Source organism: Lissotriton helveticus, chromosome 8 (genome assembly GCF_964261635.1).
Source record: "Lissotriton helveticus chromosome 8, aLisHel1.1, whole genome shotgun sequence".
In the NCBI taxonomy this organism is placed as follows: Eukaryota; Metazoa; Chordata; class Amphibia; order Caudata; family Salamandridae; genus Lissotriton; species Lissotriton helveticus.
In genome coordinates this window covers 274366749-274394578 of record NC_136069.1, presented here as the reverse complement: position 1 = coordinate 274394578, position 27830 = coordinate 274366749, and the positions used below count along the sequence as shown (strand labels likewise).

General features: G+C 42.0%; 1 protein-coding gene across 1 annotated transcript in view; it reads left to right on the top strand.

Moving 5' to 3' along the window:
- The window catches only part of GUCY1A2 (guanylate cyclase 1 soluble subunit alpha 2), a 1287229-nt gene that overhangs the window by 355041 nt on the left and 904358 nt on the right, over nucleotides 1–27830 (top strand). Inside the window, exon 3 of the mRNA XM_078655976.1 lies at nucleotides 27676–27797. Coding sequence (XP_078512102.1) covers nucleotides 27676–27797 — 122 coding nt within the window. The remainder of the gene's footprint in view (nucleotides 1–27675; nucleotides 27798–27830) is intronic.

Genomic DNA, 27830 nt, shown 5'->3' with positions numbered 1-27830 from the left:
AAATTACACCACTGGCAAAGTTACATCTCGATAGCACATGTATATTTTTTGGCTGTGTGCATTGCATGAATCCGAAGGATCCACCTCAAGGAGTTGCAGCATATAAGAAGTGGATTTGACTACCTTGTTGACCTCTGATGCCGGTCCATTGTGATTCTTGGACTTGCAATACTGATTGTGGAAGAAAGTGTTTTCTCTATTTTATAGGCTACTTTAGGGAGAGTTGGTCTGCAATCTGAACTCCACGTGATAGGATTTCCATTGTGATGGTGTTGTTTCTCAGGTAATTCAGATCCTTTCACCTTTTATTTGCCAGTAAACAAGCTAAAAGTGTGCAGTGGTTTATGGATGATGCTTTCTCCACTTTAAGAACAATTTGGTGGTTGTTGGGAGAGTTGCAATTCATGACGCCAAATAACTTGTTTAGGTTTAGCTGGGGGCTGACCAGAAAGGTTGCTATCAGAGAGTCTTACAGTACAAGTGAATGAATCTGTAGAAAATCCGGTTACTGGTTGAGTAGGGTAACACCCTACTCAAGCAGCAACCACAATCCTTGGCAGAGTGAAATACAAAATACATTTTACATACATTACATACACAAGAAAACTCAATTTTAACATGTGCTTAACCCTCTGGTAACTTGGCACATAAAGCATTAAGGTTTAACTTAAATGCAATATGTAAAGTAATTCTGCAGCACTTCAGACAATAATAAAGTGAAAATACAATAAAAGAAAAATATCACTCCAATGTAGACAAATATAGTAACATTTATTACATTATTTGAGACCAAAAATCAAAAAATCCAATCAGTGGAACCAGATATGTGAAATTTTAAAGATTTCAGGTAAGTAGGGTCCTTCTAAACACTGCTCACGTCTATCTAGTCGTGAGAGGCCAGGTGAAAGTCACAAGTTCCGGCCGACAGGCATTGAGAGGGAACTGGATACTGGGACCAGATTAGCCCAGCTGAAAGAGTTACCATCAAATGTTCAGTGTGAAGAGTTCACTTTGCTGTAGAAGAGGCCGGAAGGAGAGCGTCATGGATGGTCATTGATGTAGCGTGAAGAACAGCCCAGGCAATGCAGATGGTTGTCACTGTAGCAGGTAGATCCTGTTAGGCATTGCGCATAGCAATTGCTGGAGCTTTGCGTTGGTGGTGCCCTTGTCTGAAGGTAGGATAATGCCTATACAGTTGCTAGTGGGGATGTCCCCAGCTGTGCTCCGTATACTACCAGTTGCTGGCCCATCCAGGCACACCAAATCTCTCTATTGTGTGGCTGTCTGGGTGGAATAAACAAAGTCCAACTGACAAATAACCCAGTCCAGACCCAGGAAGAGGCTGTAGGTGCCAAATGGTTAGGGCAGGTAAATGCCAGCTTCCTAAAAGTAACAGTTTCAAAATTGTAACTTAAATTCCTACTTTACCATTCATTTTTCCTTACATTTTCTCAGACATAAAACATAACATTCCTACCAGCTCCCAATTGAAAGTTACCACTTATGAAATGTAATAAGAGAACCCAATGTTATCCTATGGAAAGATGGGCCTCATAGTAGTGAAAAACGATTGTAAGAGTTTTACATAACTAGAACATATAACACTTTTTTAACAACTTTTTAAATACACTGCACCTTGCATATAGACTGTTTAGGGCATAGGTGTGACTGATATATATTAAAAAAAGGATGATTTTGGCCCTGCAAAAGGTGTAATTTGCCTGGATGAAATATCAGTTTAAAACTGTATGCACAGGCTACAATGGCAGGCCTCAGACATGTTTAAGGCCTACTTATGGAGGTGGCACAATTAGTGCTGCAGGCCTACTAGTAGCACTTAATTTACGGGGGGACTTGGAAGTAAAGTAAATGTGCCAATTGGGTGTAAGCCGATGTTACCATGTTTGATGGAGAGAGCCAAGCAATTTAGTATTGGTCAGCAGTGGTAAAGTGTGCAGAGTCCTAAAAGTCAACATAAACGGGGTGATAAAACAAAACGGCATGGGCTAAAAGTTTGGGAATGACCCTGCGGAGGGGGCCAAGTACAACATGACCCCTTCTAGTCAAAACCCCTTATAGACAAAATAATACATTTATGGGCTTCCCTGCTTAGGCAATCAAACATAGACAAAGGCTCCTATGTTATGCAGGTGCACTTGCCAGTTCTACACCTCTCTGAATTCAGTTGTATCCCTCTGTCCACACTCTCCTGAGACACTGGACTGACCCATGGGGAACCCATTTCCTCACTGGCGGAGCCAATCTGCGTAGCACCGAACCATTTTTTTAAAAATGTTTTAAAAATATTTTGTACTTATTTGCCTTAAACAGAGTTATTTGGGGTTTCTCTAGGCCCCCCTCTTGATCGGCACCAACTAGAGATCTCTGTTTCCAAATAGGTGCACTTTACACAGAACCTCTCCTTTCGTGGTTGATCTATTCCGACCCTCTCTCCGAGTTACCCAAAGAACAACGGAGTGGTGAAGTATCTTGGTGTAGAGGCATAATCATCGGCCTGTGTTCACCCCAATTTTCAACCAATTTATGCATGGTAAACAGAAGTCTTTCTTCTTACTTCTCTCATGCAGGGATGCCCTATCTAGCTTCATAGTGTATTTCACAGAATTCGTCTAATCTAAAGTAGTCGGGGGACATTCTGAATACAATATTTACAAATTTCCCTCAGTGCAAGTAAGAAAGTAAAACCATAATTTATTTTTTTCTGTGGATAGAGATTCATAATTTGCCATAACCCCAAAAAATATCAGCATTAGGCTTACCTGAAGGTCCACCACATGTATTGCTGAGATATTTTTACTTACATCGGCCCAGAAATGTTGCAACATTGGGAAGTCCAGAAACATATGCACATCATTTGCCTTTTCTTAGAAACATTTGGAGCATTTCGGAGTGGTACCCTTCCCACAGTAGGAGAGCCTTAAAGGAGACCAATACACCCTATGGAGACAAAGGATGTGATTTCTCCTTAGGTTTACAGCCTGGACTGTGGAATACAAAGTGTTACATGATACTTGCCATAATTCTTCTAGATGGATCTGAGGCAAGCTCTTTCCCCACAACTCCATTGGAAGTTCAAAATCGCACTCTGCAAGATCGATCAGGAGCCAATATAGATTTGCCACCTCTTTTTTCCTTTCTACTTTTCTCAGTAAGGTGGACTCCAATTCGTTCAGTATACCAACGGATGTTCCAACTGCTTGATGCCAGCTTTTCAATTGCATATATTTAACCCCTTCGATGCTCATGACCGAACGGTTCCGTCATGAGCGTCGGTTGGCCTGTGCTCATGACGGAACCGTTACGTCATGAGTCCATAAGCCCAATAGAACGTTCAGCACAGCACAGGAATTTGCGCCGCGCTGAAGCGGTTAAATCTAGACAACTCCTTGCTCGTGATGCTCCACAAATCATCCCAAGAAAGAAGAGAACCCTCTTTAACAAGCTGCTTCCAGCGCAATATTCCAGCTTTTTTAGGCGCTGCTAAGGAGTCCTTTGTCCATTCTAGGGAACTGGGGGCATCCCAGACAGGTGCCAATGCACTATTATAGCTGATTTTTAGTCCCTTCCTGATTTTATGCCACACAAAAGCTAACCCAAGCAAAATCTTAAGGCGCACCTTTTAAACATATTTGGAATCTCCAAATTTATATCTAAAACCTTGGTCCCCTCCCCTCAGATCTCAGCATCGCCTTCAGCATTTTCCCAATATCTGAACCATCCGGTTCGTTCAGCAGCATTTTCTTGGCCCTCATAAGAAAAACCCATGCGTAATAAACTAAATCTGGCAAACACAGACTTCCCTTGTTTTTTTCCTACAAAGTTTTTTCCATGCAATTCGTATACCTCTAGAAGCTCAGATAAAACTGCTTATTTTTTACTGGAATAAAACAATTAGTTTTGGAAGAACCATCATTTTAATTAGATTTGCTCTGCCAATTATAGTCAGTGGTAGATGTGCCCAACTTATTAGTGATTTACATAACTCTTTGCTAACTTTTTAAAAGTTTATTTCCAGAATGTTCTCGATGTTTTGTGAGACCATGATGCCCAGGTATTTTATCTCATTTTTCATTGTATATTGTGGCGTATTCCATGCCATGCACTCTGTTTTTGACGCCTCCACCTAATAGCTTGACACAAGGCAAACTGTGGAGCCAAGATGTACAATATTGGGACCGCCGAAGTTAGATCTGACATGTATACCATTAGATCATCGGCATACAGGGCCACCTTTTCCTATATTTAAAGGGGAATATTCCAGCATGCTGTCTGACGGGGGCTCAATATATAAGTTAAAAAGTTACAGCGCTAATGGACACCCCTGTTTAGTTCCCCTCTGGATCTTAAAAGGGGCAGACAGATTGCCATTCACTAAGACTTTAGATCTAGGGGTTTGGTATATCAGACTCACAGTCCTAAAAAGTTTTTACCCAGATTACACAACCTCAGTATTTGTTGTAAATAGGGCTAATTTACCCTATCGAAAGTTTTCATTGCGTCTAAGGTGATAATGGCCAAAGTTGTTTTATGGAGTGTAGCTAAGTCTATTGCCCCTATGAAGTTGTAAGTCAGGCCCTGAATTTCTCTCCCGCGGGCAAAACCTTTTTGATCCTCATCTAAAAGGCCCCCCACCACCCCATTTAATCTCACTGCTAAATTCTTAGCTAAGTCAAGTCAGGGGGATTTATTAAGCGCACATATCACCTGGAGGTCTCATGCCGCTGGCGTTAACTCCATAAGGACTGGTGGTCAGATATACGGTCATTATAGATGGACAAATAGCCAGGTTTTTAATTCCCTGCGGAATAGCTTATGGTGAGCGATCGAAAGGCGTTGTGATGGAAGCGTATTCCACAAAGCAGGTGCCATTAAAGAGAAAGATCTATCGCCATTACTGGCAGTGCAGATTCTGCGAGGGGTAAGGAAACATTTGATACTTGACCTAAGCATCCTGTTCGGCTGATACCAGCTAGGTTTTTTGGCGAAGTAGCTTGGCCCATAATGTTCTTATGAACCAGACAGAGGATTTTGAAGCAGATTCGCTTCCTAATAGGAAGCTTATGAAGAGTCTTCAGACTGGACACTGATGGGGCTCTCAATGGGAGGTTTAGTACCAGTCTAGCAGCAGTATTTTGCAAAACTTGAAGCTTGGAATAGAGCTCCTCATTTATGGAGGCCAACAGGGCATTTCCATAGTCAATTCGACTTATGATTAGTCCCTGGATAAGTGGTTTCCTAGATTCAATAGGGATCCATTGAAAGATTTTGCGTAGATTACGCACAATGCCATAACAGATGCCATTTATGTGATTTTTTTGGCTTTTCATTGACAGCTGATTGTCATTAATCATTCCAAGGTTCCGCACTACGGGTTTGGGACGTGGACAGGGGTCCAGATTCTGAGGCAACCAGTCACTAGACCAGTTTTTGTTAGCCTTACCAAAAAGAATGACCTCTGTCTTACTTCCATTAAGCTGTAGGTGGTTGGTACGCATCCAGTTGTCGATATGGGTCATGTAGTTTTTTAAACGGATCTTTGTGTCAGTTGGATCAAGGCCTAGGGTAATCAATAACTGGGTGTCATCAGCATATGACACCACGTCAAAACCGAAGGACCGTATCACTTTGGCCAAGGGTGTCACGTACATATTGAAGAGCATGGGACTTGAAAGATAGCCTTGAGGGACTCCTATTTTTACTGGTAAACTGCAAGAGGCCAGGGTGCCCATTTGTACGGTGGTGGTTTGGTCAGTTAGATAATTTCTGAACCAGTCCAAGGCCACACCCCTGACACCCATCTACTGGAGCCATTGTTCTAGATTGCTATGGGAGAAGGTGTCAAAGGCCGCTGACAGATCCAACAGGACGAGCATGGCTGACTGCCCATTGTCCAAGGCCAGTCTAATGTTGTCTACAACCTCCACTAGCAAGGTTTCGGTGCTATGGGCAGCCCTGAACTCCGACTGTGATGGGTCCAACAGTCCATGACTCTCCAGATGGGTGGTAAGCTGCATTTTGACCAAGGATTCAAGTACCTTTCAGAAGATTTTATAGTTGCAATTAAGCAGAGAGATCGGCCTGTATGAATTGCAAATGTTTGGTGGTTTTGCTGGTTTAAGAAACAAAGCGACTATGGCTTTATTCCATGATGATGGCATATTCCTACATTCTTCAAAAATTTGAGAGAATAGCTTCTCCATTAGAGAGATGAGAACCTCCATCAAACACATATAAAGTTCTGCAGGTATCCCATCAGGTAACCATTTTCAAAAATGGGGTAGCCCAATTGGTCATGGACCTGGGTATATTACAATATGGAAAAACAATGGTCCTTGACCTCGATTCAGTTATTGCATTTGTGAAATATTTTGAGCATATAATAGTCCACCAGCTCAAAGTAATAAATACTAAACAAGAAACACACAATAGCAACAGACAGAATTATAAACAAGCATTCTTTTATATATAACCAAGCAATTTTTAATTCATTGCTCCTCAGATAAATTCTTATTTATGAAGACAATTTGAATATTGATAGACTAGATCACAGAAAAATACTGTCAATCAGTCACAATAGTACAAAACATTTGTATTTACAGGTAAGTATGCCCCCAAGGGGAACGTGCACAGATAGAAGAGTCAAAGTAGGATATACGTGTTAAGAAGAAATAGGGAAGAATTCAGAAATTAGTGACAAAAATAATTACAATTATTATTAACACAAAAGAAGAAGGATCGGACTTAACGTTAGCGTCCAAGTGTTCACCCGGCCATTCTATTATTCATATATGTCATTTTCAAACAATACTAATAGGACATAAATTCCAAATTGGGCACGTCAATTGGGGATCAATCAGGGTCCGGGTAAGATCAAAGGGTAAGCGTCGACGTTTCGACTCTTCTAGTGGCCCGATGGGTAGTTTACACCTAGGCCTTGCGAGTCTTCATCAGGACAAGAAATAGGGGCCAATTTCACCAAGGCTGGTGATCTGGATATCCCTACAACAATTAAGGACATAATCAGTCTGTTGCACAAACACAATTTACTCTAAAAACCCTTAAGGGACAGTGCTTACCCGCAAGGGAAGAACGTAGCGAAGTGAACCATGTGCGGACTCTCTCACACAGGGAAAAATATATAATTTCACCTAAGGAGCAAGACATATATTTCACTAAGTGACTAATGCAATAACTGAATAGAGGTCAAGGACCATTGATTTTCCATATTATGGTATCCCATCAGGGCCTGTCGCTTTCCTAGACTTGCATGCCATTATGGCCTTCTTTCCCTTGTTTTTTATAATGGGACTGTTGAGAATTTTAGAATCTTTCTCATTAATTATGCACAGTCCACCTTGGCCTAACCAAGCCTCAATATCTTCCTCCACAACAATTATGTCCTCCTCATAAACCTTTTCAAAGTGATTATGAAAAGCCTCTCCTATCTCTACATAGCTCCTAAGTGGATTTCCCAATATTTCGTACCTTAATTCTTTTATAAAACCTTTTGCCTGGTCATGTTTGGTTTTCCAGGCTAGAAGATTTCTGCAGCCTTCCCCATGTTCAAATTGAGCTAACTTGCTAGCTTGCCACTGTTTCCTTAGTCTCTGTTCCATTACCCCAGCAAGTTCCAGTCTAAAAGATTGAAGAGATGCTTGAGTGCCTTCTGACTCCTGACTACTCCCCTGGGCTAATAGCTGTTGTTCCGATTGCTGGATGTTACGTTCAATTTCCCCCACTTCGGCGGCATTTCTTGTGTTTAGATATCTGGAGAGACGTAATGTACCCTCTTAAAAGTCTTTATAGGCATCCCATACAATTCCTCCTGGAGCGCTATCTTGATTGATTGCAAAAAACTCTTCTGTCTCCACACTAAACTTCTCAATCACTTTCTCTTCTAATAAAATAGCATGGTCTAGAGTCCATCTCCTATATATTGGCCTGATTGGTAGATCTAATACTAAAGTTATTGCAGAGTGGTCTGAAAGATGTGCCCCAGATGCTTTGCATCTTTAACCCATCTTTTCAGATATTGGTTAACTAAAAAGAAATCCAAGCTTGATTTATGTCCATACTTCCTGTAGTTAAAGGTATATCCCCTCCGATTTACCATTTTAGCACTCAATATATACAACCATCCAAACTGCTTCATAGAAGCGTTTATTATTGATCTCATCTTGCAATTTGATGTTGCTCTGCTTTTTAGTGAATGGTCCACAGCCGGATCTAAAACCACATTGAAGTCCCTGGCAAGGATTATAGGATCCGGAAAGTTTAACAAATCTGAAAGCAAGCCTCTAAAAGGGCCAAGGTCATCTATGTTTGGCCCATAGTATCCTGCCACAGTGAATTTATGAGAATAACATTTGATCTTGACTATGGCACATCTCCCCATTTTATCAACTCTGCTATTTTCTATAATAATGTATGGATTTCTTTTAATGAAAATTGCTACTCCTTTTGTGGTTATCTGTTAAGTGGTACAAACAAGATCCTGGACCCAGCTTCGAGAAGTAACTAGGTTTCTCATTTCCGTATCTATTAGATGTGTTTCCTGTAAAAATAAAACCTGTTCTGGAGTTTTTTCCTTAGAGTATTTCACTCTTAATCCATTTATATTCCATGACAGAACCCTCAGCAACACACTTTGATCACTTGTTGGTTGTGTCATATCCCCTTCACCAAAAAAGTTAAAACAATCATACAAAGGCAAATCGGACATTTTTTAAAATATTTTCTCCCACTGCTCCTGACCCGGTGTACCCTACCTCCACCCCCTCCTTATCCCGCTGTGAACCCCACCCTGGAGAACCCTCCCTTCCTTCCTTCATGGCCCTATTCTGGCCTATGGCCCCCCCCCTGGAGTCGGAAGAATATACATTTCATGATTAAACTGTTTGATGCTCCTTGCCCATCATTATTTGTTAACTTGTCTAAAGAGAAAGAAGGTGTTATTTATATCCACTAGCTTACCCCTACCTCTAAGATAGATTGTAGGAAGATTTCCTCATCTTCCACCCGCTGAAGACTTGCATTTTGTTGTTATGCATCACCTTTAATGTAGCAGGGAGTTTTAATTGTGCGTTAGCACCCTGTTTCCTCAGAGGATCAAGGAGCTTCACCAGCTCCCATTGTTTAGTTGCAGTAATCGATGGAACATCAGAATGTATTTCAAAAGTTGTTCCGTCTGCTATTAGTGATTTCATCTTGAGAGCTTTAGTCAGATACTCTTCCTTTAGTTTATACGCCAATAAATAGACTAGAATTTTTCGGGACCTTGTTTTGTTCGTGGTTAACCTTCTGGATATCGCCCATGACAGCTTGCTCAGTAATATCAATTTGTTTACCTTGTCTAATCAATTTGACTACAAACTCTTTGAGAATATTCCCTTTGGCCCCCTCCGGGATCTTTAGCAACCGTATATTGTTTCATTTCTATTGTCAGCAATTGCACCAAATCTGAGACTGACTGGGAGGCTGCCTGGTCTGATGGTTCATTCCGCTGATCCAACATTGGTACCTGACCTAGGTCATTTTCACTTATTTCTGTGTCCCTCCAGAGACCTGCTTCCCCTTCATTCGGCAGGGGACTTGCAACTATGTCTTTATTTTCATTATCCGGCATCGGAATTTCCCCAGTACTTTCCTCTGATAGCTTAGAGTCACCTGCAAGCACTTGAAATCTATTGGGGCTAAGAATATCTTTAGGATATTTCAATGTCCGGGGGCACTGTTAGGGATGGAAGGTTTTAATGTTAGGGTTCTGGGCATACCCTTGAAGAAACGAGGGGGTAATTTTTACCTTATGTTGTATCTGAGAGGGAATTTTCTTCTTTTAGGGTTAACCCACTCTTCCACCTTAGCAACCGGCTGGGAAGGCCGGGAGATTGTATATTTTTTCTCTCTTAGGGTTTCCTGCTTCTGAGCTAAGTCAGAGTTGTTTTTGGAAAGTTGAATCTGTTTTTGAAAGGTCTGTATGCTCACTTGAGCCAGCACTCCTTTGGGCATATCTCGTTTGCTGCCCCGTACCTCTGATGCTCACTCTCACCCCTCCTCCAGAGTTCCTCCGAGATTCACCTCTAGTGCTGAAATCCCCTCTTTGCCTTGTGATAAACTCTTCTCCCTACCTGTTTCAATTTCCACACCAGCAGGGACCCTTCCTGCAGTCTTTGTTCTTCTCATATTTCCTCGCAGCTCCTGCACAGAGCAGACTATGCTTTTACTGCTCCTGCCTCTGCCGCCCCAGATGGGGATCCGAGCCACAGCTCTCCGTCCTCGCTCCAACTCGAGCGTTGCGCCAGACCAACACCTCCGCGGCCGCAAACTCAGTGGACCCTGCCACTGCGGCAGCAAGGGAGAAAACCAAGCACACTGAGGAGCCCTCCTACCGTAATCCTTCCCTATAAGTATTTCCTTTGCCTAGCGGGGTCCACACAAAACAATTTAGAGCATTTTAGGGCATGTTTGGAGTATTTTAAGGCAAAATAAGACTCTCGACTCCTGCAGCCTATGCAACCTGTTACTCACTGGCCGCCATGTTCTCCCCCATAACTGTGTAGCGCCTAACCTTATCAGATGCATCTCTGTAGGCAGACAGTACCACCATGACCAATAAACTAATATGGCCATTTCCACCCCTTAGATCAGACTTCTGTCTCCAAGTTAAACTCTGCCCATAAAGACAACAACAAGCAGAGGCCACTGACAGCCTTCAGTGTCAGAAGCCAGGGCCATCCCCTGCCAGGTTGAGGTTCCAAGCAGAGACATTGGGTAGGTCTCTCTTCCAGCCTTGAGGCAGGCAAGGAGTTCCCTATTTGTGCCCAATGGTTCTCTGAGCTTTGAGGTTTCTCAGGATGGGTGGAAACAACACAGGTTGTTAGGCACCCTACTTCCACTCTACCTCCCACTGGTCCAGGGGTGGTAACCTGAGACTGGCCACTCAGCCCAAGCTCTATACCCTGAGGCTGCACTGGTGTCTGTTGAGACTTTGTCTTTGGCATGTAGGGGTGTGCCTGGTGCAGGTCACCTGCCTTCTGTCTCTGTGACAGCATAGTGGGTAACTCCTGGTCAGAAGTGGCCTCACCTGGGTCAGTCTTGATGTGCTCTGTTTCATAGTTGGCACCCCCGATGCACTGATGTTCCCACTGTAGAACGTTTTCTCCTCCTGTCCCTCCATTTGGCCCTCTGTTCCCTCCTTTTGGGAGGGGTACAAACAGAAAACTGAACTTTCAGGGCACCCTGGGCAGTCGTCCCTCCCAGCTTTCCTGACATTATGGAGCTTCTGCCAGTGTGGATTGTCTCTTGCTACAGACCAGGTCCCCTTGCTTGTGCTGCAGCTGGGAGCAATAAAAGCACAGGGAGACTCCCTCCTTATTAGGTCTCGCCTACGCAGCGCGCATGCACGGCATAGGAGGAGACCTGTAGCCATCGAGTGCCTTTTTCAGGCTAAGACGTGCACACGTTCCATTGCCTTCAATGACAGCATGTGCATGTGTGGAGATTCACTTGTGGGAGCAAGCGCCACCATATGGTAGCAATTATCGCTCCCGCAAGTGAATCGTGCAGTCCCCCTCCTCCCCCTGCTGCCGCGTGAGGCGCGTGCATGCCTCCCCCTGCTGCCTAGCGATCCAAGAAGAATTTAAATCAACATGTAAGCGGCTTGCTGCTACTGAGAGTAAGGACTTCCCATGGGATGCAGTGCTAACACATTTGTTGAGTACTAACCAAGCGCAACATCATGGTAATTGCCTGGATATCTATACTGAAAACACCTGGGTTATTAGCAGTTACCTTAATCCCAAGTAAACTCTCAGGTGTGATGACCTGAAATTACCCCTTTTTTCCTCTCCCGCATCCCGTGGTGATTCCCGTGGTTACTGGCCACTCAATCTTAGATATTCAAGGCTATTCAGGATTAGGGCCCCTCATCCCCAGGCAGTAAGTGCAGACCATAGCTCTCAACCACTTTCAGGAAAAACTTGCCTCCCTCCCCCACCACCCTCACCCCACCCCTACCTGACGCACCCCAAACGGCTGCCAATCATGTCCTCAGGAGAAATAAATGCTGTATTTTACCCAGATTTCTTATGCTTTTAAAAAGGACGCCTGACTTCTTTTGCTAATCCAGATTGTTTTATTCAGACATGTCCGTGAGTGCAGTTCCACCTCTCTCAGCTGGACTGTTTAGTTTTTACATCATTCCCACGTTTTGTTTCGTGGCTTTTCACAAGCTCGGGTCCCGGTGCTTGTTTTAAGAGGCAGCAGCCGGTCCAATACGCTCCAGACATGGCCGCGAACAATGGCGCTTCTGCTGGTGTGCCTGGTTGTTATTTTCCCCCCTCCCTTCTCGTGTTAGGAATCCCCCTCCTAACACAAAAGCAGCTGTGGGTTTGTTAGTATACGGCAGAGAGCCGACACCAGGACCTTGCATTATGATCCCCCTCCCACCACCACCAGCAGCTCACACCCTTTGCCTGCCTCTGTTTACTTGGGCTGGGGCATTTGCAGGTCCTTTAACCCTTTCCCCCTCTGTGTATATTTACAACAGTATGCAGTCGAATGCGGAGTACTGCCGCTTTAAATTTACTCTGCACCTAGCTTACTGCCGCAGCTGTTTCCAGGCCCCGGACATTCGATAGACTAACAAAACTAACATTATGGCAAATCCATGTATTTATTTCCATTAAAGTACAAGGCAAAGACGAAAACTCGGATTTGCACACTGATTCTGTAAAGCCACAGGGACAAAGATGAAATGCGGAGTTCCAAGCATGCTTCCACCCAGACCCTTAGTCACTCTGATTCTGTAGCATGAAGGGGCCCACAAAACTGACCTTGATTTAAAAATTCCGCAGGCTGCACAAGAAGGAGACTAAAAGTTTATCCTGTGATACTCTGAATTTAATTTACTAATGGATAACAACTCTGCTTTCCATTGGCAAATTTGAATAAGTTATCTGTTCTGTTTTTCTTGCTCTCATCTTCCAGGTATCTGTTTACAGCTTTGTGTGGTGGGGAGGGTTTGGTGAGAACCGGAAGCCAGTCGAGTAACATAGCGTTTTATGGTTGAAGTGCCACTGAATAGTATGATGTATTGCTGGATGTTGTGATTTTAGTAAGATGGTGTGATGTGGCTGGTGGTATGTTGGATTCTTTGAGATGATATGCTGTGGCTTTGTGTAGCGATGTGGTGTGCATGATGTTGTTGTACTATCTGGTGTTATATGATGTGGTGTAATGTTATGTGGTGCAGTATGGAAGGATGTAGAGTTCGGTATGATGAAGTGTGATTTGGGGTACTTTTGTATGGTGCTTTATTGTGTTATATTGTATGGTATTAGGTGGTATATGCCGTAGAATAGTGTGATGTGGTGTGTTTTGTTAAGTAGGATGATGTGATTTGGGATAGTGACATGTCTTTCTAGGATGAAAGGGTGTAGTTTTGTGTGGTGTGTCTTAGATGCTTTGATGTCTTATGGTCAGGTATAAAATGAGGTGATTTTAAGTGTTACGGTGTTATGTGCTTTTTAATGGTGTCTTATGCATTTGATGGTATTGCATGTCTAAGGTATACGTTTGCTGGGTAAATATGACATGCTGTGGTGGGGTCTATTGCTGTATGGAATTATGTGTTGCAATATACTGTGACATGATGGAGTGGTATATGAGATAATGTGGCATGATCTATTGCATGAAGTATTCTGTATGTTCTGGTGTTCAATACTGTGACCGGTGTGGTGAGAAAGAGACAGTTTGTGGTTTTGGATGTTGTAATATGGCCTGGTGTAGAATTGTATGTTGTATGTGTGGCGTTATATGATGATGTTTTGTAATTTGTGACATGGTATGTTGCATAGTCTGGTATGGTGTGATGAAGTATTATATGGTGTTGTATAGTATAACGTGGTACAGTACCTGTAATTTGACTTACTACTGCTTGGTTCAGTTGCAATACCCTGTCCCTGTAGTAATTTAGTGTCATGCACTGCCACAAAAAGACACACAGCATAATTCAATTACACAACACATTTCAACACCTCATAATTCCACACCACACAATTCAACTCCACATCACTCCACTACATGCCACATAATCTCAACTCAACGAATTCAACTTCACAAATTTCCACTCTGCTCAATGCCGCCTCATTCCACTTCACTTAATACCACTCCACGCCACGTAATTTCATTACACTCCACACAACACAATTCAACTCCCAATAATTCCACTACATGTAATTATACTCCAACCTACATAATTACACTCAACAAAATTGAACTCAGAACATGCCCCATATGTACACTCCACTTAATTCCACACCATGCCACACCACACAATTCAATGCCACACAATTCAGTACCACATAACATAATTACACTCCACTCAATAGCACATGATCACACTTCACATAAATCTAATCAATGCTTCATAGAAACACTTCACATAAATACAATCCACATAATTCCACATAATTCCACTCAACATAATTCCACTCAGTGCCACGCAAGTCCATGCAACAGAATTCAACTCCACACAATTCCATTCCACTGCACACAATTCCACGCCATAGTACATAATTCCACTACACACCACATACATATAATTTACACTACTAAATTTCACATCATCCCATATAATTCAATACCACACCACATACCTCCATGCAATAAATGCCACTCCACAACACACACCACTACACATAAATTCCACATAGCCATACAGTTAATACCACATAATTACTATACACATAATTCCATTGCACAAGCACGCACTGAACCAACATTTCTCATACTGGTTCACTTTAGATCTGTCAGCACAGTTACCATCACTTTTTTAATAGTCGGAAGCGTAAACACACATTTGCCTCCAATTCTTTCGCTGCCTTGTGCGTACACAAAAGCAGCCTCTTTATGCTTCTATACCCTTCTCTCCCCTTCATTCTCTCTCACACACTATTTCTACTACTCTAGATTTCATTCACCACTTCATACACAAGCTACCTATCCCTCTCAATCTTACTTTTCTATCTATTTTATGCAACTCTCGCCCCTATCTATTCACCATACCACATAATTCCACTAAACAAATACACTACAAGCCAGAGTTCCACCCAACACAATTTCACAACTCACAATTCCAATTCAAACCACATAAGTCCACTATGACCAACATACATCCTCTGCACTCCAAACAAAAAACATAAGTAAAAAACAATATAATTTGCAAAACCAATAGCTCAAACTCTCTCAAATGTGAGACCTATTGCATTGCAAATGCTTGTTTTAGAAGGGGATTGGGTACCCTTTCCCCCACACTATACTGGGACCTGTCAGGGTCACTGTGTACTCCCCATCACTCTATCAGGTGAAACCAGAACCACCCTTTTCAGGATCACTCTCAGGTACCTTCCCAGACACTCTGGTGCTAACCCAAAAGTCTGACACCTTTGCAGGCTCTCTCGGGTCAGTAAGCTTGCAGTCAACCAGATGTTGAAGCAACTCTGTCAAGCAGTTACTCAGCATGTGCGCCCTCAAAGTTAAATCTTACAGACCTTCGTAACTACTCACTTGGCTTTGTTTTACCCAACTATTCTGTGCCTTACTGGAGAAGTCAAGGAGATCCACCCAAGACTAATCTGTCAGTCTGTAATTCTCCCTAAGCCTACAACGGTGTGACTAAACTCACTTGTAAGGGCTGCTTTCCTGGGGTTGTAGGACATCTGGTCAGCCACTTCTAAAACAAATGGAATATCCCACCATATAGCTGGCATGTGCCTCCACAGACTGCCCCCCAAAATTCCTTGGGACGCTATGTATTCTCAGGGCTACATCATAGGCTGCAAGCCAACTATCAATATCATCGCCCATCTCAAAGATGGGCACCGGGTCTTTGGATATGTGGACTCCTTGATCTCGTTTAGAAACTGCAGTATCGCTGCCACTGTTTCAGCTGGACTCTAGCAGCTGTTTGGCATTCACGTCCCACTCCATTAGACTTGGTTCATGAGTTAACACATTTTATTCTCCACCAAGGATCTCACTGCTTCAGGCTTTTCCTCCTGCGCCAAGTCATTCTCCGCCTCAGCACTTCTTTCTACTTCTGTCAGTCTGGTTAGGTGCTGCTTCCGGTCACTTTCAGCCTGTCTGTCCTTCGACTCTTCAGGAGACAGATTGTGAGAAGATGCACTGCTTTCAGCAGCGGATCCAGCAGGGGACCCAACCTCCGTGGGCCTCCTTTATTTCTTCAGCAGCAATTGCTAAGTTATTTCCCTCCACTTTCTCATCATCATCATCCTTCTCAAGGCCATCATCCTCTTGGTCCTCTGGGGGAGTCCCATAACAACGTGCTACCTCAACATCATTCAGGGCTTCCAGATGGTCCTGCTTAGTGGACCCCTTCTTCACTGGCAGCCCCCTCTCCTTGTAGAACTCTTTCAGCACCCTCATATTGTAGTAAGATAGACAGTTGGGATCCATTTCCATTCTGGCAAGGTATCACAGGTGCACAAACAAAGAGTCTCAAGTTTATGAAGGTGATGTAGGAATTACATTTAGAAAATGACCAATTTGAGAGGAAAGGTCAGAATTTAAATAGGCTTGAGTTGAAATCAAATACATAATTTGGGATTTTAGTATAAACAAAATCACTGTATGGCACTGCACAAACACAAGTCCTAATCTGCCTTCTGAACACCAATGTTGGAAATTGGGTTACAGGTTGAGGGGGGTGATACCCTACTCAAGCAGCAGCCACAATCTCTGTAAGGGTGAACACAAGCAAGCCCCAGTTTAATCTGTGCTCAACCCTATGGAATCTTGGCACAGAGCAGGCTTAACTTAGTGGCAATGTTTAAAGTATTTCTGCAGCAATTCAAAAAGTTATAAAGTGAAACACAACACAAAAACATCCCCACTCCCATTTAGAAAACTAGAGAACAATTTAATGAATAATTTAAGACCACAATGACAAACATCCAGTCTATAGACCCGGAAATACAACTCTAAAGAGTTCAGGTTCGTAAAGCACCTAAAAGCATAAAGCTCCACTCAGGGCTATCTGGTCATGTGAGACCGGATGAAAGGTAAAGGTTCAGGCAAACTGTGCTGGAGCGCGGGTGGATACAGGGACAGGTTAGTCCCACTGTAAGAGTTACTGTCAAAAGTCTATTGTGAAGAGTTCCGTTCACAGCAGAAGAGGCCACGAGGACCAGGGAGAGTGTCGCGGATGGTCACCGATATAGTGCTAAGAGCAGGCCGGGTGTCACGGATGGTCATTGGCATAGCATGAAGACCCTATTGGGCATTGCAAATGGTTATTGCTGGAGCTTCGTGTTGGTGGTCGTCACCGGCTGTTGAAGCTGTAGCGTGAAGCTCAGATCTCTCATTGTCCGGGGTCCCTGGCACTCACTGTGGCGAGAAGAGTGGGATCACTAGAGCTTCAACTTGACAGGCAGCTTCGGCAGCAAGAGCTTGGTGTAAACAGGCCTGTTCGCCATCATGAAGAGACTAAAACTTCAGGATTTCTCCTTTCTTTGAAGGGGAAGCTCAACCGATGCATCACCAAGGGTTCATGACCTGAGGAGCACCTCTTGAGTTCAGGAACTCACGCCAGCAGAGGCAACAGGACTTAGGCAGGTCCAGTTGAAGGTCCAGGCACCAAGTCTGCTGGGCAGATGCTGGGAGGCCTCAATAGCTTCTTATGTCCCTGTATCTCAGAGCAGGATACCAGTCAGCTGACACCTGGAGTCACTTTAGCCTGGAATGAAGAGTACAGGTCCAATTTTCCTTTTCAGCAAGCAAGGCAGCAGTTATCAGGGCAGCAGCATGACAGGGCTGCAAGGTAGCAGTCCTTCTGGAAGCAGACCAGCACAGCAGTCCTCCTTCTGTAATATCTACAGATCTAGAGGTGTATTGAAGAGTTGAGTTTGAGGGTCCAATATGTATATCTGGTACCCATTTTGAAGTAAAAGAAGTTTCTAGAGAATTCCCTTAGATGTCCTTAAAGTTTCTTGCCTTCCCGATTCTGCTTTCTAGCTGACTGCATGAACAATGCAATGGTGACAAGTTATTTGCATAAAGGCAGGGCATAGCCTATTCAATTAAAAGTGCGGCGGTGCCCAGCTCCGCCTCCACTCATCCTGCCAGTTGGTGCCCCATCCAGGCACACCTAATCCCTTTATTGTGTGCTGTCTGGGAGGAATAAATCAAGGGCAACTTCCAACTACCCCCAGTCATGTAACCCAGGAACAGGCTGCAGGCTCCAAATGAACAGAGCAGGAAAACGCCTATTTTCATAAAGTTGTAAATAAATGCAAGGGAGCCCAAAGGTCATAAGGGACCAAGAGTGTAAGACTGTTACTAGAACAACGGTTCATATGGGGAAAAATAACAACACAATACTCTGGGTGGAAAAAATAATGCCCAGGAGTTATTATAATAAATATAAAATGGCATTTTATTATCAACTTAAACAAGTAAAATAAGGAAAATGACTCCCTCCGGAGTAATCCTCACAAGTGTTAAAACCAAAGAAGACAAAGAAAACAGGCCCAAACAAGGGGTAACCATTAATAACATACAATTTCGAGGTCACGGATTCACAAATCAGAACACTCCTATACCCATAATCATACAAAAAATGTCAGCCGGTTAGAGTGTCACAGGGTCAATGGCATTTTGATCCAGTAGACATAAAGGATCATCATTAGGACAACAACTAAATAATATGCCTGATTACATTATGAAGAGATAATACAAATAGTAAAGACCTGTGGGGTAAAGGGAAACAAAAAGAGTAAAGATCACAACAGGTCTCAACAGAAAGCAAGTTCAGAAGTTAATGCTGAAGCACCTAGTCATGCTCGTAGGTGTCTAAATCAAAAATGGAGACGGGAATATACACCAATGTGGAAACAAGGCCGTACCAGGAGAAGTGTGACCAGCTGGTAAAGTGGTGGTAAGGTCGCATTCTAATATCATTACCCAATGGTGAGTTGTGATCTAGATGACACAAATAGAATAATACATGGGGATACAATTCATACATTAAAGGGAGTATGTGTGATATGTCCATATCCCAATTGCAAATTGAATGTGGCACATGCCCTAACTTACAGTGTTCTTAACTTTTGGGTGAGTTGAAAAGGAAAAATTCCTGGGTTTGAATAACCGAGGTACGTACTGAGCACAAAGTGGTCATGATTTCAATGAAGGATTAAACCTAGCAGAGCGTAGCTGCAGAAATCTACAAAGTAATAAAGTACATTTATGGGGTGGCTGGGAATGAACAACTAAAGTGAATAATATAGTAGTCAGAATGAGTACCTCTACGATCAAGACAATATATATATACAAACAGCAGCCCGAGCAGATCCACTCAACCGGAGGGTCCATGAACCATGTCCAAAAGCATCAGTGCGTACGGGTGGACTGGCTAGGCTTGCACTATTCACAGGAATAGCCCCTTTGTGCAGTCCAGTAACTACTGAAACACAAAAGAGGGAGTACCTATTAATATTAAACGGAAGTTCGTATGCAAATACTGTTGCAGAGGCCTTGCGAGCTTACCGTTTGTCCAGAGTAACACATAGACACGTACGACCTCAATGGCAGAAAGACATGAGGTTGGGCTAGTCACCCCGATGTACAGTGAAAAGATAAAAGACATACTGCCAGATCGGAAGGGCAGTCTGCCCAATCTGTCAGCCATGTTGGGACATGCAGGTATGTCTAAATGTTGTGTTACATTTTTAGTAAATCCTAATATTATGACACTTGTGTGTAATAATAACTGAACACAGATCACACAAAGTAAAAAGAATTGAAAACTGTATAAACTAATAACTAATCATAAATCATGCAAAGTGAAAAATAATTGATTACGGATATGTGTATATAAAGAAGTAAAGCCAGAGAAAAAGACAGAGTTAGTATATAAATATATAATGCATTTTATGAATAGACATATCAACCATTAGGAGGAGAAGGAAGAGACTGATATACAATCAGAATATCAGCTGTATGAAAGGAAATTTCCAGCTCATACAAGGAACAAAGTCCAGGTCCATATTAATTCATTGTAAAAGAGTACATTAGATCAAAGTCATCCAGCATTCTATCCAGTTAACGTCCCTTTGGAAACTCTCTGTTTTAAGTATCTCTTTTTTATTCCATTTTGTTGAGAATTGTGTTGACGTCACCTCCACGATCAGGTGTTTTGACAACTTAAATGACCTGCCGACGAATATAATTCTCAAGGTGTCCAGAAGTGCTAATGTTCCACCAATGGTGCGTTGACCACTTTGCATCGAAGACGACGCAGGTGTTGACAGATCCTTATTCTTATCTTTTGTGTTGTTTGCCCAATATAAATTAAGTTACATCAACGAGTAATTGCGTAAATCACATTTCGAGTATTGCAGTTTGAATTTTTTTTTATACATCATGCACACATTGTTGTAAACAAATTCTTTTGATTCAATGGCATAATCACTAACACTACAATCTCCACATTTCAAGTGATCCACAAGTTGCGTAGAACCCCAGAAGTCATGTAAAGTATGCAAACAAAGGTCGTTCTAATAACAAATCACCAGAATTCAGGGTTTGCCAATGGCACAAGGTTATTTTCTTCAGTTGGTTAGAGATGGGAGAGAAAGTGGAAACACAGACCATTCTATCACACCCATTTCTAGGGCTTGGGGTAACTAACACATCCCGTTGGCTTTATCAAGTCCTTTTCAATGAGCTGGAAATTAATTTGCAAGGGTATCCTATGGCCAGCAATTTGGATTTCAAGGTTTCTGCCGACCTAAAAAATATGTGCATTAAAGAAACAATTCGTACAGATGCTAAAGAATTTGGAGCAGGGAATGGAGCCACGGAGCACTCTAGGGTGGTGATTCTAGTATGCCAAAAGTGTGTTTCCCTCAGTAGTCTTGCAGTATAATGTGGTGTAGAGTGCACCCTCTTTGTGTCTATTCATAAGACCCAGTCATGGAATTTCCTTTGTACTAAATTGGAAAGTAAATGTGAGTCCCTTACAATTGGTGTTCAACCATGATACAGATGTAGTTGTCTGTCCTGCAACCTCTCCATATTAGGAAAATATTGTTAATGTATCTCCTCCAAGTTATTATCTTGTCACAAAAAGGGTTATTCTCACATAGAATGATGTTGTTTGCAACACTATCCATGAAAAGCATGGCAAAGTCTGGGGCATAAACTGGTCCCATGGAGGTACCCTTTATATGTTGGTAATACTGTCCATCGAATCAAGAGAGAAAAATTGAGTGTATAAATTGTAGTAATTCCAAAACGAAATCACTGGGCACTTGTTGTGGCTATACCCTCTTGTTAAGAATGTGTTAAATGACTTCAATGCCTTTGTCATGAGGGATCTTTCTATACAAGGATTCAATATCCAAAGTTCATAAAAGGCAGGTAGTTTTATTGAAGGGCATGTGTTCAAACTGCTTTCATATACCAGTTCTATCGCTCGCATAGCAACTAGTGTTAGGAACAAAGTATTTTATGAAAAAAATCTATGTATTTACCAATGGGCTCAAAAGCAAATCCACAATCGGAGACAATGGCTCTACTGGGAGGTGATGTTTGATTCTTGTGTATTTTTTGTAATGTATAAATTACTGGTGTCCTGCGGGCGTATTGTATTTAGGAAAAGATTCTCATTTTTTATGATATAACCAGCTTCTAACCCTCTTTTGTTAATAGACGCAATAGTAGTTTGTAGTTCCCCCGTGGGGTCCATTGGGAGTCTCTTGTAGTGATCTTGGTTACTTAGCTGTCTCACAATCTCTGCTTTGTATTGGTCAGTGTTTTGTAGTACAATACCACCACCTTTGCCAGCTGGTTTGACAATTAAGTGGTCATTGGATTTTATTTCAAACGAAGCCTTTTTCTCTGCTAGGGATATGTTAGATGGGACAAATATCCTTTTGTGCATTTCAGGTAGTACAGAGGAGTGGGGAGGTGAGAAAGTAGATGAGGTGCAAAACGAGGAATTAGCACTGGAAGTGACCCCTGGATTGCCCAGAAAGAAAGCATGTAATTAATTTTGCAGACAATTCTAATCATGCCAGTCTGTAATTCCCTAAAAATAAGGACAAGTTGTTGGGACAAACAATAATCCTCTACTTAGTACTGATAGTTTAGTGGATGACAAATTGTGTGTCGAGCGGCTAAAAATAGGGATAGTTTGTAAATTTGCAATTTTCCTTATTTTAATTGTTTAAGTTGATAACAAAATGCCATTTATAGATACATTATAATAACTCCTGGGCATTATTTGTTTGCTCCCAGAGTATTGTGTAGTTATTTTTCCCTTAGGGACTGTTTGTTGTTCTAGTAACAAACGTTCTAAAAATAGCATTTTCAAAATTGTAACATAAAATCTGACTTTACCATTAGAGGGGATTTTTAATTACAATTTCTCAGACACCAAACAAAACATTATATCTGCTCCTGTTGGAAAATGGCCCTCTCTGAAGGGTCACTCCAATCCTTTTGCCTTCCTCCTTCTCTTCTTTTTCTTACCTTCCTTTTGCTGGCTTTGGGACTCTGAGCACTTTACCACTGTTAATCAGTGCTAAAGTGCATGTGCTTCTTCCCTAAACATGTGTAATTTGTGAATACATGGTTGACATTTAATGTACTTGTCCCTTGTAAAGTGATACACCATATACCCAGGGCCCATAAGTTAAATGCTACTAGTGGCTTGCAGCACTGATTGTGCCACCCACAGAAGTAGCCTTTCAAACCTGTCTCAGGCGTGCCCCTGCAGGGCCTGTGTGCATAGTTTACTGCTACTGCAACTTGGCATTTAAAACATACTTGCCAAGTCTCCTTTTAAATACATATACGTTATCCCTAAGGTAGGCCCTATCTAGCCGTAAGGGCAGGGTGCTATGTAAGTAAAAGGTGGGACATATGCCTTTGTGTTTTGCCTGTCCTAGTAGTGACAAAAGCCTATTTCGTTTTTCACTACCGTGAGGCCTGGGCCTCTCATAGGGTATTTTAGGGAATATCCTTATACTTTATTAAGTGGTAATTCGTGATCACAGAGTAGTACCTTTACATCATTTTTTATCTTTGGATTGGTAATGATAAATCCTTCCTGCTAGTGCAGTTAGATTTAATCCTACTGTTTTTGAAATGCCACTTTTAGAAAGTGCTACAGCAACAAATGATGAACGGAAAGCTGAATGAATCAAACATTCATTCCCAGTCAAAAAATCTGGGCTAAAGCCATAGTTTTTCTGCTCACTACGCCACCCCTGTTTGGACCGAGCCATATGCCAGTCAATCCTGACCCTGCATGGGAACAGTCCAGCCCAAACTGCCAAGCCGGGTCCTGCCTGGACAGGAAATAAGCATCCTGGGACCAGGTTCGGGGTAACACCCCATATCAGCCAGGCTAGCTTGAATCCAGTGGCACAGCGAGCAAGGGAGCACGTCGGGGCCTACCCATCCCACTTAGGGTGAAAAGTGTTGCAGCAACAAATGATGAACGGCATGCTGAATGAATCAAACATTCCCCCCAAGTCAAGCGATCTGAGTTAAATCCATCATTCTTTTGCTCACTACTTCACCCCTGTTTGGACCTTGCCTAAACAGGCCCTAAGATAGTATAACAACCGTATGGGCCCAGTACCAGAAAACCAAAAAAGCTTCCGCTGCAACTTTATTAAGTTTATAGGAAAGAGCACAAGTACTTTCGCACTGGTAAAGTGTGCAGAGTCTTAAAAGCCCAAAAAAACTGCTTCAGCAAGCGGGGATGAAGGCAAAAAGTTTTAAAATGACACTACAGAGAGTGCCAAGTCTAGCAGTGGGTCAGACAGTTCTAACAAATAAGGATGAACTAAGGTGATGCCAAGCAAGGAGAACAATTATCCAACAGTTGTCCCATTGTGTATTCCTGGGGATTTATAATGCTGTGATGTGCAGATGTCCACAGAAGATACTTGAATGCTGATAAAATCGTAAATGGCTCCATGGGATAAAAGTTGGTTAAAGTGACATATGCGGAGTAGTAGCATTTTTGCTGAAGGAGGTCCGATAAGCCTTAGTTTTCATAGTAGCATCATTTGTCTACAGGATATGTTCCATACTTCCATCATCAATCCAAATACCAGTTCAAGGCTTTAATCTTGGCATGGGTTTCCAGTAGAGATGTTATCCTTAAAGGGAATTAAAAGCTGACAGTCTCAATGAGTCCTGCCATTGGTCCATATGGTATGTATCTTAAGGTTAGGTAGGAGAGAGAATTAAGTGGGAGAGTTTTAGCTCTCAGTGCTGCCTTGAGATCTGTTTAGGATAAATTCTTCCAATGTCAGATGGGCATCAGGGTTATAGTCTAGCTAATTGGTAAGTAACAGACAGATGCTAAATGATGATCACGCTAAGCAAGTTGTTACTGGTCAATAACTTTGTTAAATAGCTGAGGTTTCTGTGGCTTGATTGTGAGCATGCTGTAACTTCAGACTCTAAAATATTAAACTTATTTGTTTCACACTGATACTGTCACCTCTTTTCTTCTCAGCTCATGACTTGACCACTTAAATGCGCTCCATCTTAGTATTCTCTGCTATATTTTGGTTATTGTGCAGTATGTTTAAAATGTGGTTGCTCAAGATGACCCTCACCTGATCTCTAATATCTACAAAATCCTTCTACCAAATGCCTCACTCATCAGAAGCAAATTCATGTTTAAGTGGGATGAGGAAATAGGTCAACACTTTGCCGCCAAACAGTGAGTCTTGTTGATGCACAACAAATGCAGGAGTATCACTCATGCACAGGGAAGGGGAACAACTATGAAAGGTCTAGCTAGGCGGCACAGCACATAGTAACAAGTCTGTGAGGTGCTGGAGAGGGTGTAGTTGATTGGGAACAATTACCCATATACTGTGGAGTTGCCCACATATACAACGCTATTTGGAGGCGATCCTAGAAGTGTAGAATTCAGAGTGGGTGGTAAACTACTAAGAATCCCAGTGGCATACCATTGGCTTGGATTCCAGATGTTATACAAGCACAGAAGAAATAGGCTACACCAAGGGCAAATGTGCTCCTCTTGGCAGCCAAACACACAATTCGCTAATTGGACATGATTTTTATCTAGCATATAAATGACTGGCATAGCAGAATCCATTTCACATTGGGTTGGTGTAAAATCAAGAGTAATCTTCCATAAGATGAATAAAAGTAAGTTTATTCAGGAGAAGGAATTGTCCCATCCATCAGTTTGATCTGGTCAGATGCAACTGACTCTCTCAGCACACATATACATTCCATTGCCATGGAGCTGCTTGAACAATAACTAAAACCCTTAAAGGGACAACTAGGTAAATGTAAGTAAAAGGCACAATGTTACAGTTGGAAAAATATTTTCTGAGAGACTGGGGTTAGAAAAGACTTTATCTGCTGAGTGGGGACACTTCTTGAAGACTTGGCAAAACACTAAAGGACTTGGGGGCATACTATCAAGGACCGGTGTTAAAGTTATCGCTGTTTTGTCGCCATGAAACTGCCGGTAAAACGGCGATAATGGGCTTGATAATACGCCCTTGTTAATTCCCATAGAAACCCATGTTAACACAAGAACATGGGCTTCTATGGGAATTAACAAGGGTGTATTATCAAGCCCATTATCGCCGTTTTATCGGCGGTTTTCTGCCGATAAAACAGCGATAATTTTAACACCGGTCCTTGTTAATATGCCCCTTGGAGTGGAGGAGCTTCGCCCCACTTAAAATCCGCCAATCCCACATCGATGAACAATGAACTGGTAGTTCATTAACATTTTATTTTTCATCTTCTAAGCCGAGTGTCAGGATGGAGGAGGGGCTGCTGCTGACTTACAGCAGCAGGGAGAAGGGTGGGCGGGCTAATGCACTGTTTAAAGTGCGTATGCCTTTTTTGCCTGCCGTCTCGTGATGGCCAGCCACACATGTGCACTTTAAACCTCTCAACCAAGATGTCTTAAGAGGCATCCTCCTCGTAGATGCCAGCTGCCACTACAGATATATGATTTTGTTAAAGGTGAATACAAAGAACCAGAGTGTAGAGGGTCAGGAAGCCATACTTGGTAAATGATGAGACATGCTCCCTGCGGTGAAACTGCTGCCATAACTCTTAGGGCCATATGTATCATCAACCTGATTTGCGATTCTGAAATAGCGATTTTTAAGTAATCGCTATTTGAGAATCACAAATAGGTATGTATGTAAAAAATTGCATTTTTTTTGCGATTTCTTAAAATTCCTTAATTGGAATACTTTCCCATTCATTTCTATGGGCCAGGAGGCCCAATGAATGAATGGGAAGTTATCAACAATTTGCGATTCGCAATTTGCTAATCGCAAATTGAGAATATTTTCAAGGGTGCAGGGGTGTCCAAAGGACACCCTGTTGCACCCCTGAAATATGCATGGGTGCACATGTAGCGCACATGTATGTGCATTACATGGCACTTTGAAAAATGCAAAATTTTTCATTTTTCAAGAAATTCGCAACTTACCGCCAACTAGAATTTGGTGGTAATTTACGATTCCTTAGGGACATTTTGCTAATTTTTTTTGCTTCAAACATTGCATTTAAGAAATCGCAAAATTTGCGAAAATTTGCGAATTTGCTTGATGTCAAGCAAATTCGCATTCGCAAAGGCAAATTTCGGCCTTTGCGAATGCGAATTTGCTAAATGGTATGTATAAAGCAAAATCTGGTGCAAAAAAAGGAATCACAAAATGTGCGATTCCTTAAATGCAATGTATGAAGCTAAAAAAATTAGCAAAATGTCCTTAAGGAATCGCAAATTAAAATGCAAATTTTTGCATTTTTCAAAGTGCCATGTGACGCACATACATGCCCTTAGGGCATGTATGTGCGCCAATTGTGCACCCATGCATATTTCAAAGGGTGCAACAGGGTGTCCTTTGGACACCCCTGCACCCTTGAAATTATTCTCAATTTGCGATTAGCAAATTGCGAAACGCAAATTGAGAATAACTTCCCATTTATTCCTATGGGCCTCCTGGCCCATAGAAATGAATGGGAAAGTATTCTTTAATTGTGATTCGCAATTTGCTAATCGCAATTAAGGAATTTTAAGAAATCGCAAAAATAATGCGATTTTGTACATACATACCTATTTGCGATTCTCAAATAGCGATTTCTTAAAAATCGCTATTTGAGAATCGCAAATCAGGCTGATGATACATATGGCCCTTAGTGATTTGCGCCTTATTTGTGGTTTTCGAATTCACTGAAAGTTCAGCTAATGTTATACTTCCTCATTGCCAGCTAATTGTCCTAAAAAAACAGTCTTGTGGGTACACACCGTACATTCAGGAAAGTTATCTTTAAATCGGCTCCAGTTTTCAACAAAGTTAAAGCAACAACTTTGATTTAAAAAAAAGAAAATTCTCATATAATTTCCTCAAATGTTGTCTTATGTACTCAGCAGCGTCATAAAAAGTCGCAAAAGTTGGTGGGTGGAATGCTCGATTTTACCTCGGCTGCTGTATTCTACTTATTGATGAAACTGAAATGAAATTGTTTACCACTGTATGAATATTGGAAGCCATCTACTTTTTTTATTAGTATTTGATCATAAAATTATGATTTTTTTTTAAGCTACAGAGAAGCCGAGAAGAATTTTCATAATGTTTGGAGTAGATGTCCGTACGCAGAACATTCTGGCAGTGACGAAGCTGAAGAAGTCTCAGGAATACTGCACTACACTGCAAACCTCCTTGGTAAATTCCTTTTGAGATCCTCACCTTAAAAAT